This window comes from Capsicum annuum, chromosome 10 (assembly GCF_002878395.1).
Source record: "Capsicum annuum cultivar UCD-10X-F1 chromosome 10, UCD10Xv1.1, whole genome shotgun sequence".
Taxonomy (NCBI): Eukaryota; Viridiplantae; Streptophyta; class Magnoliopsida; order Solanales; family Solanaceae; genus Capsicum; species Capsicum annuum.
In genome coordinates this window covers 220,438,462-220,451,091 of record NC_061120.1, presented here as the reverse complement: position 1 = coordinate 220,451,091, position 12,630 = coordinate 220,438,462, and the positions used below count along the sequence as shown (strand labels likewise).

At 34.2% G+C, this 12,630-nt stretch overlaps 1 protein-coding gene across 4 annotated transcripts; it reads right to left on the bottom strand.

The window, feature by feature from the left end:
- Window positions 1-3,305: 3,305 nt before the first annotated feature.
- Window positions 3,306-11,307, bottom strand: LOC107845186. 4 transcript variants are annotated; one of them, XM_047397532.1, is made up of 8 exons: window positions 11,087-11,279; window positions 10,942-10,992; window positions 8,737-8,788; window positions 8,525-8,583; window positions 8,298-8,343; window positions 6,279-6,326; window positions 4,564-4,716; window positions 3,306-3,888 (listed from the first exon to the last, which is right to left on the bottom strand). In XM_047397532.1, the coding sequence occupies exons 1-7, from the start codon at window positions 11,210-11,212 to the stop codon at window positions 4,574-4,576; spliced, it is 525 nt and encodes a 174-aa protein (XP_047253488.1). In that variant the 5' UTR covers window positions 11,213-11,279; the 3' UTR covers window positions 3,306-3,888; window positions 4,564-4,573. The 4 variants fall into 4 exon arrangements, with proteins under 4 accessions (XP_047253488.1, XP_047253490.1, XP_047253486.1 ...); XM_047397534.1 differs by lacking the exon at window positions 6,279-6,326 and having other exon boundaries at window positions 11,087-11,277; XM_047397530.1 differs by lacking the exon at window positions 3,306-3,888 and having other exon boundaries at window positions 4,326-4,716; window positions 11,087-11,278.
- Between the last annotated feature and the right edge of the window lie 1,323 nt (window positions 11,308-12,630).

The window sequence follows — 12,630 nt, the reverse complement described above, 5'->3', positions numbered from 1 at the left end:
TCTGAGCCAGCGCAACCTGCCACCTCCTACCAGCAACGGGTGCCAGATAACTCTGTCCACCAAGGCTAGAACAGATGGAAAGAATTCACCTAGTGTTTGTCTCTGCTAGGAATTGAACCTGAAACTTCATGGTGTTCATAACCACTAGACCACACCCTTGGTGACACATATTATATGCATAATGATGTATACCTATAGGCTGTATACGCTTTTATATGACTTATTAAATTGCTTTTCCTAACCATATTTTTCAGGGCTGCCCCTTTAAATACCCGACTTTATATGACAGGTAATACTGTCAGGTAAATGAGTGGCTTACAAACAAGATACCAGTCTCAGTAGTACTAGCAAAATACTTGTTTAACCCCTGGCCATAAGTTTTGATTACTCCCACTTAAATAAAGGATGACTGAAAAATGTTTTCAATATTCTTAGCACTATTGTCAGAATATCCAACATGATCTCAACTAACTTCTTTAAGATGAGAATTCAAGACTTTAGTCTCAAACATACTCAAAGGCAGATACAGGATTTGAAGTTAACAAGACAATAATAACTGAGTTCACGATCAAATATTGATAGATATTTAGTAGATATGTTATTATAGATATAGAGAGAATGGACAAAAGCTATTGGGTTCACATGCACCCACAACCGACCCTCTACATCTGCCCCTAGACATAGTATATAGGAATCGCAATGTCGCGTGGGAGGGGCCTTTCTTACCAAAATCTTCATCATCTAGCCTCATTTAACTTTCTACTTCCCTATAGACATAGGTGGATGTAGCTTTTACTCAATGGGTTCAAAAAAGCCCAGATATGGACGCGAAAGACCACTAAAGTTTCAACAAATATTACACTGCGAACTTACAGTTTCAAGGATACAATGAGTGCAGTGCTAAGAACCTTAAAGATTGAATCCGTTAAACTTAAAAAGGAAAAAGTCACAGCCCCTTGTGCCGCCCATTAAGACTAAAATGGCATGTAAGAAGAGCATAGAGACTAGGGAAGTTGTGAACAATTGGACATGGCCACTCTTTTAATGAGCAGGGGGAACAAGAACGAGAGGACAGAGACCAAAATTATGATGAGACTAAGCCCCTGCCAAATAAAGTCGGAGAACTGAAACGTTGTGCCACAAGCTAATGAACAGACATATCATATAAACAAATAAAATTTCAGTAGAAAACAATAAATGACTGCAGAAATAGATTATGGTACAGTCCATACCAGTTTCCTTAACAAGCTGATGAGCACCGTAGCAGTGATGAAGCTTGACATGCAACCAAAATTACAAGTACTTGAAAGTAGTGCAGAACTACATTAACGAGATTACTTGATTATAATTTATGTGACGAGAAATATCCCAAAAAGAAAGACTGCAAAGACCAAATCGACCAAACTGATAAAGATGGTTAGGGTTTGGTTTTAGTAAAGGTCGAACCAAGCAGACGCATGAACACCCCCTAGCCACTGTATAAGCCTGTGAATAGTGAAAGAAACATGCAGGAGAAGAGTGGTTTTGATAAATTGAAATGTTACCGAAGTACTCTGAGATACAATTATAATCACTAACCTATCAATCTTACCCAAAGCATCTCCCAGTTTGAGGCAGATCCAGGATATAAGTTTTATGAGTTCAACATTTAAGGTTCTTAACATTGAATCCATTATATCTTTACAGTTATCACTTCACATCTACTATTTGTTAATTTTTGTGCAACTTTACACCTAAATATATACTCTATATCAAAAGTACTTAGTTCTGATGAACCCGATACGGTACACTACATCCACCTCTACTCTCAACTATCTAAAAGGTCCACAAGTGAATGCAGAAAAATGGGGGGACATTACAAATTAGAAACAGGAGGAAATATGAAATGCATGTACAAAAGATGATAAAACACTTAATAAGATAGTGCATTATTAGGAGTTAGGACCACAAAACAAATGTAGAGAAAGCCAGTGGAATTTCAAAGACCTCAAGCATGTCCCATGCTGAAGCGTCGGTGGAAATGTCAATTGTTATTTTTCACTTTTTTTTTATACTCGTGGTGTCCGGGCCAACTTTCGCGCACCTCAACTAAATGCACGGATACTTGCCACCTCCCATCAGCAACAGATTGGTAACTTTGTCCACCAAGGCTAGGACAGATGGGAAGAATCACCTAGCGTTTTTGGTCTCTACTGGGATTTGAACCCGAGACCTCAGTTTATGGTCCAACTTTTTGTTGCATAAGACCTAGTAATACATTATGGATAACTCAAACCCGTCTAATTTTCGAACCATCTTTCTCAAGTCAGCTAATAACAAACTGATATACCAATCTTAAACCCCCAGCAACAAAGCACTCCCGCCCCTGAAAGTGAAGACTGAGGAACTTCAACTAAAGGTCTCAAGTTCGAGTCTTGGAAATGGAATTGCCATTGGTAGACAAAGTTTTACCCACCATAGTGAGATTTCCCGGCGTAAATCTGAATTAGTCATGCCCTAAATCAAATACCGGACATTCGGTGAAAAAAACAAAAAGGCAGAAGAACCTACGGGTTGTCAGGGAAAGACCGTAAGAAGAGGCGGGTAAAGAGGCGGGTACCCTCTAAGTTGATCACCCTACCAACTATAATGGACTATAGAGCTGGGGAAGGGTGAACAAGAACTAGTCGAAAACCTGACCACCCAACAATTTAGATGATCCTTTCATAGTCCATTCATTAAGGTTGGGAATAGCGATAAGCTGAAGATAATGTTTGCTTTTCATGTCTTCGTCTCTTTTTTTAAACCTTTTCTTCTTGTAATGAACTTCATGTTAAAGATGGTCCAATCCGTGCACATTCACAGATAACTTCCAGCTTTGAGCTTTGCCCATAACTTAAAGATAATACATTAATGTTTATACTTTATATAAATGCATATTGGTATGTATACCTACCGCTATTTTGTGCCTCGCAAGATCTATAGGTTGTATAAACTTTTATATGATATTAAATTGCATTTTATAACTGTCTATTTTGGGAATGCCCCTATGAATACATGACCTTATATGACAGGTAATATGTCAGGCAACTGAGGGGCTTACAAACAGATGGCAAACTCAGTATTAGCAGTGCCTTTTTAACCCCTGGCCTTAAGTTTTTATTACTCCTACTTCAGTAAAGGATGACCAAAAATGTTTTCAATATTCTTTAAACGATTGTCAGAATATCCAATGTGATCTCAGCCAACATCTTTAAGACCATAATTCATGTCTTCAGTCACAAAATATACTTCAAGTTAGTAAAACAGTAATAACTGGGTTCATATTCAAATATCTATAGATTAGTGAATTTTCAATATATAGATTAAGAGTCTGGGGAAAAGATAATGGATTCAAGTGAATCCGCAACCGACCCTCTACATTCGGCCCCTGATTACACACTATATAGAAATTGCAATGCCCTGGAAAGGGGCCATCCAAGCTCATGTAAATTACTACCACCTTAGAAATAGACTTGGATGTAGCCTCTACCCAATAGGTGTACAAATGAACCCAGACACGTGAAAAAACACCAAAGTTTCAACAAATATTAAATTCCGAACTCATCGTTTCAAGGTTACAATAAGTTCAGTGCTAAGAACCTTGAATATTGAGCTCATCAATCTTAAAAGGAAAAGTCGCACCCCTTTTGCCGCCCGTTATGACTAAATGGAACATCTGAAGAAGTCCTCTCAACTGCATAACTATGTTGTAGATAAAGCTATGTGCATCACCAACTAGGTTGAATCAAAGAGCAATTCTCAAATGCATCACCAAATATGTTGTGAACCATGGGACATGACCACTCTTTTACGAGGAGGGAAGCAAGAACTAGGGTGGGTAGACCAAAATGACTATGAGACTAAGCCCTGCCACATAAAGCCGGAAAAATGCAAACTTATGCAACAAGCTAATGAACAGACATATCATACAATTAAAAAACAACTAAAATTCAGCAGAGAACAACGATATACCAATTGCAGAAATAGATTATGGTATATTCCTGTAACAATTCTCATAACAACTGATGAGCATCGAAGCAGCAATGCAATTTGACATGCAACCAAAACTACAACTATTTGAAAGTAGTGAAATAATGTGAAAATAGAACATGCGTTTTTAACGAGAACCAGAGTAAGAGTAATCAAATAAAAACTGGAAGAAAGGGCTCTTTAGTCACAGTTAGCTCCCTTAAACACTGATGAGGATGCAACAATCTACAACCAATGACAAGGCATTTTCTTCTAATACAAAGCACTTCGATACAAGATTCAGTAACTATGTCATTTTCGCTATTTACCAAATATTCAGCATCAAATATTCCTTTAGAAATTAACAACTGAAGCACAAGTGGTTTATTCCAAGTTCAAACATTCCTAGGCACAAACTCTCCTAGTATTACGAAGTAAAAACTATATACTTTATCAAAAAAGATGTACAAAAGAAGAAATTAAAACACATAACATCTTTTGAATTAACAATTGCTCCAGCAATATATAATTCATTGCAAAATTCGAAGTAAAGTTTGCTCTGATTTTGTGCACCTCGAGTCAATCAGCCAAGTCTTTCACGTTGAACAGAAGAAGTATGGGCCTCCTCAATACGCCTAGTAAGCAATGATATTCCATAATGTGATGCACTTGAAGCAGCATAATATGAAGTCATTGTAAGTTGAGTAAATCTCGGAAGTGCATAGCCTGTAAAGAAAAATTACCCATAAATCTGGCCATTTACACACTAAAAATTACTTTAATAAATAAGATAAAAGTACAGAAAAAGATATTAGATTGTTTTCATTAAAGTACTTTGCACTGAATGTAAAATGAACAACTAGTTTTTTTTCTTTAAATGGCACTTCCTTATCAATTATCCCTACAACTAGTGTCATTTGGCTCGGGAACATTTTATATTTATAATTTTTTTGTTTGTTCATGTACCATTATAATATTAGTTGAAAGTAGTTCGATAATCTCTCAATATTTTTAAAATGTTAAATCATATATTTGTTTAATTTCTCGTGTCCAGTTTCTTTTTTGTTCGTTTATAAAAGAATATCTTGTTCCTTTTTTTCTCAGACTCTTTTAATTTATCTTTTTTCATATGACATGTTCAATACCACAAGATTAAAGGATATTTTGGTTTTTTCCACATATATCTTCAATTTAATATCACAAAATTTAAAAATCTTTATCACGCATTTAAACTTCGGGCTAAGTCAAAATAAGGCAAACTTAAAATGAAGGAAGTAAAAGTTTTTGCAAGTTAAAAAACAACATTTTTAAAGTATATTTTAGATTCTCTTTTAATTTCAAACAAATGCAGACACTAAAATTATTCTCCTTTTTATTTTACTGATTTTTTTTAAAATTAAAGATTTTAACAATCTAAAATGATTGTTGTTTTATGCTGAATTACCTTCATTATCTTTTTTCTCAATTAAATTTACTGACTAACCCATTTTATTTTTAAGAAATACAATATTTAAGTAATATAAAAAATATTTAATGCTGCAAATTATTGTATGATTACGTCAACAAAGTTAATTTATAGATAAAGATAACATTAATAGTTGAAAGTCTGATTTAGCAAAATACTTTTGTAGATGTTTTTTCAATGGGTGAAATCTTACAAGATTATTAAAACTTCCATTAGAGAGAAAATAGATTTTAAAAAGCTAGGTGTTATCTCTTATTATTTTTTTCATATAAAAAAATCGTCAAATTTTTTAGTTAATTTTAATTTAATTGAATAAATATATCTTTTATGGTGTCAATATCACTTTTTCTATGACTCATTATTTTTTGTATAGCATTTTAAATGTCAATATAATTATTTAAAATTATAAAAATAAAAATATTTTTTAGTTATTATATAATGACAAGTGAAGTCATATTGAACTAAATCAAGGATAATATAAAGAAAAAAGGAGAAAAAATAAATTAATATGAAATTTAATAAGTTAAAAACATGTCAAAAGATAAATTTAGAAAAAAAAACTTTTAAAGTAATTGATAAGCATTAGTTGCAATCTAATTAAAGATGACAAAATATTTAGATAAGCATTAGTTAAAATCCAACTAAGTACTACCAAATCTTTGTATTCTCCCTTATTATATATTAAATATAAAACCATTGTAAATATTATACAGAGCATACTTTAGTTTAAAAAAAAAAGGGCAGCCTGGTGCACTAAAGCTCCCGCTATGTGCAAGATCCGGGGAAGGGCCCCACCACAAGAATGTATTGTACGCAGTCTTACCTTGCATTTCTGTCAGAGGTTGTTTCCAAGGCTTGAACCCGTGACCTCCTGGTCACATGGCAGCAAATTTCTAGTCTAATGAATAAAGTGACCATAAACTTACAAAACTTAGACTTGCCAAAAAAGTAACCTCCATCTTTTCTTTAGACAATTGTAGTTACCAATTTTCAGATAGAAGCTCCTTAACAGAGTTGGTAGATGATTTTTTAAAAGTGGAGGACATGAATCAGAACCCTAACGGCATCTTGTTTATATTTTCACCAGCAGATTCAGCACAAATCTTACTTTGAAAGTTAAAGAGTTTATCCAACTATATCTAAGTGGAACTTCTAAGATTGTTCTTCTAGTCTCATCTTATTTATCACGTCCACTTAAGTATCTCCCTTCAATCTCACCAAATTAGCTAAAGTCTCGAGTACAATGGAAAGGGGAAAAGAAAACCCAAAGGGTTGGACTGGTTTGTGTGTCCAAGTGACAATTCTATTGTAAATGGGAGCTGTGAATTTGTCAAATGCTCGGCAAGCCTCAACAGTAGCAGCACTAACAATGTTCTAAAACCAAGTTAGATAGTTTGTCTGCTTGCTTTTCTTTCATAAGCCAAAAACTTCACTGATAGTAGCTTGTGGGTTAGTGGGAAGGGCCAAGTGTTCCAAGCGATTTGCCTATCTTAAATCTCACACAAAAACCTACCAAAGACATATAATAGGCAGTCTTCTAATTACAAAAACGTATCTAATGAACATACAAATTCCTAATACAAAGCACATGGAGAAGGCAAAAGTAAAATGTGCCTTGTCAAAGTTATGGATAACTAATCAGAACGGTCTTGGACCTTGGAAGCAGATAAGAATAACTAAAAAAAAAGATGAATAACTAAAGCTCCAATCGAAGTTATGTGTTTTGCGTGGCTGGTAACCAGAGATGATTGCTCGACTCAAGACAATATATAGAGAAGGGGCATACATTTAGATGTTCTTTTGTGTGGATAAGAAAGTGAATCCAACAACCAACTTTTTCTACGTTGTGCTGCCACCTAACAGGTATTTTAGATGCTCATCAACTTTTGGGTGTGAAATTGGGAATGCCAAGAACTGCTAAATTTCTTTTGAGCTGGAACAGAAGGGAACTAATCTAGAACTTAAGGAAGATACAGAGAAACATTCCAGCCTGCATTATGGTAGTGTATTTGAAAAGAAAGATCTTGAAGATGCTTTAAGGATCAAAAAAGTTCTTCACTGAAAATTAGATCATCAGTCATCACTAACATCATCTATTCAAAAATAAAATAAAATGAACCCTAATGAACCTACATAAAATTGGGACTGCACTTACATTATTTGGCCCATTAAGTTATTCTTTTAAAACATGATAGATCAACATTAGAAGGGTTATTTCTCATACAAGTAATAGTTAACTTCTAACTTCATGGAACATGAGAAATACAAGATCTTTAGAGAACTAGTGATCTCTATTACCAAATAATATGTTATTTCCATTAAAAAAGTAACTGAAGTAAGGTGAAACAGGAGCAAAAGCAGTTTTCAGGTGAAACAGGAGCAAAAGCAGTTTTCGTCAACTTTAAAGAATCAAAATGATTCTACTATACATATAAAAGGAAACAGATCAATATATGCCTTGTTGATTACCGCATTCTTGTAGCTTTAATTATAAAATTATGTTTCCACATAAGCAGGGAATCAAAATATCACCAACAATTATATATTACGTAACACGGCAGATTATAAATTAGTTTTCCCTATATAACTCAAAATACTGGTGAGTTAAAGTGATATTCTAATTACATTAAGATAGAGAAAAGAAAACTAAATCAGAGATGCCCAATAAATATCGTAGCAACATTAACCTTCTTACCAACTTTTAAACAACTATGCACAGGAAAGTATTGCTGCTGAGGTTAAGTAAACCTGCTTAGTGTCGTGGCAACTTTATCATTCTAGAAGAACATACGCCAAATTGAAAGAATGGAGCTTAGAATGAAATTAAACTTCATAGAATTACCTCCAAATGCCGCACTAGCTGCAGAGAACATGAGGAGTGGAGGAAGCTGTGAGAACAAAACAAGGGAAGGATTTACAGAAAATGTGATAGGAAGGGAGCTTTAGATAGCACATCATTTGTACTCATCTATAGATAGATGGCGTAAAGCATAAAAGCAAGAACACAATGAATAGGAGGGGGAGAGGAAGAGAAGAGTTAAAGAACAGAATAGTGGATTAAGTGCGTACCCCTATAACAAATGGAAGCCACTTTGGACCCTTCACATGTCTCTGGACAAAGGGAATTCCTGAAAAGTACTAGTTTAAGACTTCAACTATGAATTAACAAGATAAAAAAGAGGGGAGTATTTGGTTTAAGATTTCAACCATGATTTAATATACAGAGTGGAATAAAATTAAAATAATAAAGATAAGCACAGAAGAGATATAATTAATCATGCCTGTATTGAAACCATGAATTGCACTGAGCAGTCCACCAATTCCAGAACCAGCCTACAGAAAGGTAAAGAATATTACTTTAACTAGCTGTAAAAGTTCTTCATATCATGATTGCGCAATAACTCTATTCACTAAGGGTTTATTAGACTTATCCAACTGGTTATAAAACTATGATTAGTAAAACGGGGGTTTTAAATTTTTCGGCTTTAAGTAAAAGATTATTTTTTCAGATTTTCAGTTGGAAGACGTTCAAAAACGACGGTTACAATAGAAACTTTCCTCTGCATTCAAACTCAACCCAACTCAATTCCAGTTAACTATGAAACAAATCTTTGAAGTTTTGGAAGTATACAAAACATTCATATAACTTTAAGAGCTCTTCGGCATCAACCACTTACAAATTCCTAAAGAATCCACCAAAACCAAAAAAAGAAAAAAAGGAAAAAAGTTTCGGCATAAACATTCTCCTCTATTTCATTTTATATAACATGGATTACCATTTTCAGAGTCAAATCTTTTTTTTTTTAAACTACAATTTATTCGATACATTTTTAAATAGTCATTTGTTGAGATAAAATGGTCCAAAGATACTCTTAACACAGTGTGATATTGTCCACTTTGGGTGTTTCCCAAAAAGGCCTCACACGATTAAGATTATCCAATACAATAGTAGCTTACTTTTCTTTTAACTACCAACAAGGACTTTGTTCACACACACCAGACAACCCCCACCCCCACCCCCCCTTAATTAAGTTCCATGTGATTCATTGCCATTCATGAGCTAATTTGGAGCCCGACCCTACACCATCACCCCTTCATCTCCATACTCTCCAAGCCAAACCATGGGCTCTGATGGCAGTCGTTGAGATAAAAAACCCAAAGATACTATTAACATGTATGATTGTCCTTTTTAGGCCAAGCACATAAAATTTAGCAAAGGGTCTCACACAATTAAGTGTATCCAACACTTGGCAATAACTTACTTTTCTTTTCAGCTACCAATGTGGGACTTTATTCACACACACAACACCATTTAATCTTAAAATTTTGAGACTTGTAATGGTTAGGTAAATTTTAATTATAATAAAAGCTTAGATAGTTAATAGTTTGATCTTGCAGTTCAAACGCCATCATTCGTTTTCGGAACAGAAAAAGTATAAGGGGTCGTTTAGCGGGATATAGAATCTAATAAATGCATTAGTCATGTTGTATAATTTTTAGTATATGTTAACTAAAATAAACCATATTCAGTATTATAGGGTGTATAACTAATATATAGCAAAGCATAGTATTAATAATACATGGACATGGACTATTAATACATGGATAAGCATGCGTAAAGACAAAACTACCCTTAATACACCAAACCAAACCATGGATGGAAAATAAACCCAGCATAACTAGTCCCAAGATAACTAATCGCAGTATTACTTTTTTTTGTGAAGACCATGGTGTTCGGGTCAACTTTCATGCACCTCGACTAATTCCACAGGATACCTATCACCTCCTACCAGCAACAGGTAACTCTCTCCACCAAGGCAAACAAGGCTAGAGCATATGGGAAGAATCGTCTAGAATTTTTTGTCTCCGCTAGGATTTGAACCCAAGACCACATGGCTAATAACCCACTTCATTAACCACTAGCCCACACCCTTTGGTGTAATAATCACAACATTACTAATACACCTTATTCAGTGTTGTTCTTTATTAGTACTATTCTTTATTCTTATACACTACACCAAACAACCCCTAAGGGATCGTTTGGAACGACTCCTAAGGGCTCATTTGGTACAAGAAATAAGGGATAACTAATCGCGGAGTTAATTAGAATAAGTTTATCCCATGTTTGGTTGGAATAAAATGCATGAAATAACTCATTCCCGGGATTGTAGTGTTATTTTGTCCCACTAATCCCGGGATAGCTAATCCCAAAACAACTAATCCTGTGAAACTTGTTTCCAAACCAAACGACCCTTGAGGAGTCATTTGGTAGGATGCATTAGAAAAAATAATGCATGCATTAGCTTTTGTGTATAAGAAAAAACTGAAGTTACTTTTAACACACCAAACAAAACCCAGCATAAGAAATAATGTCAGTATAACTAATGCAAGCATAACTAATAGTACTTGCATTACTAACACAACATATTTTGCACTATTATTATACACTCATACCGAACGACCCATGAAAGACATAGCATACTTACCACAGCAGTGAAATCATGCAGAACAGGAGTAATCGCCCATTCTCCACTTTTCTGCATCCAAATTAAACACAAACATCTCAAATTTCCAGCTAGGTATTTTATCAAACATGTAATAGGCAATATGTATTACACAATTTTTACATACAGAATCGGAGTTCAAAAGAGAGAGACAACGAGGGCATCTAGCTGAGCCGAGGCCAGGTTTAATTGTAGGGTCAAATTGGAGATTTCCTCTCTTCAGTTTTTCTTCGTATACCTCTCGTGTTCCCATGGAGATTCAGCCACGGGCAAAAAAGAACCGTTCAGCTCTTTGTTGTTTTGTTGATTGACATGTGTAGTAGAACTATGATACTATAAGATTGATTCAGATTGGGCCTCTAATGGATGATGGGCCTGAGTTTTGAGCATTGTGGCCCAAAAGTAAAATAAATCCCGAGCCTAAAATCTCGATATTTTACATGATTACTAAAAATTCCCATTTTGGATCTGCAGAGATACATAATTAGCTTCTGATTTATTCAATGAAAATACGTTTTTGCCTTTGTATGGATACATAATTAGCTCTTGATACAGTTTTTTTGAATTTGAGTCTGTCGGGATATATAATACATCCAACAGAGACAATTTTTTTCTTCTAAGGATACACGATTAGATTTCGTATATTTTTAAAAAAATTGAATTTATCGAGATACATAATTAGCTCTCTGATACGTTCAAGAAAGATACATAATTAGTTGGTATTTTTTCAATTACTTTGTAAGGGTGCTGATTTGTGAAAATATGGTGAGTTAAGGTGTATATTTATGTTACTTTTTCCAAATAAATAAGGACAAACGACTTAAATAACCAAACACTCTTATCGTAATTACTAGATCTCTCTCTCTGCTTTAAATTAAATTACTTACATAATTTCCTAATTCTTAACAATTTTGGATACATGCCAATCGTAATTTTCTCAAATACATACGCATTTACCATGATTCACATGGATCTACTACGACTTAGTCGTATTTCCCAATTACACGTGGGTACATGCGCATGTAGGGATCTATTGTGCCTCTATCATGTATTCAAATGCCTTAACCATGTATTAGAACATTTTTCTAATGGTATGAAGTGTATTTTTGAAAGTTTGTGTTTGGAGAGTATTTGGCGCCTATACTAATGGTTTTTTTATTGTTTATGAATAAATCTTGTAAGAATAACCTTACTACCTCCTAAGGTAAGGATAATGTCAATATAGACTTTACCCACTCGGACGTTATTTTGTAGGACTTTATGGGTTATGTTATTGATGCATTTGATAAATGAATGTGTCTTAAAAATTCTTTTATCTTCTTGCAAAAAGGTATTTTACAAAAGCGTCTTATAGTATTTATAAAATACTATACTCAATAATAACATTGTTAATTTAGACAGAGACATCAAAAGTGTGCATCTTTGACAAAGCATGGACACAAGCAAACCTAAATATTCAAGTTTTGTGTGATAGGTATTTCTCCAACACTTAGACATGACCATATTCCTACCCGAAAGCTTAACTTTGAAATTATGATAAAACATCTGAAATTATTTCGTCAAAGGAGAACAAAAACTAGCATCACTAGTTTCGACTTTCGACATACAAAAGGAGCCTTTTCGAAGCATAGATATGAGCAAAGCCGAAAATGTCAATTCCGCTAACAATAA

Coding starts and splice junctions, on each gene's coding strand:
- LOC107845186 (XM_047397532.1), bottom strand. CDS start 11,212: ATGGGAACACGAGAGGTATACGAAGAAAAACTGAAGAGAGGAAATCTC. Junction 10,993..11,086: donor CTCTTTTGAACTCCGATTCT/GTATGTAAAAAT, acceptor ATTTGGATGCAG/AAAAGTGGAGAATGGGCGAT. Junction 8,584..8,736: donor AATTCATGGTTTCAATACAG/GCATGATTAATT, acceptor AGTACTTTTCAG/GAATTCCCTTTGTCCAGAGA.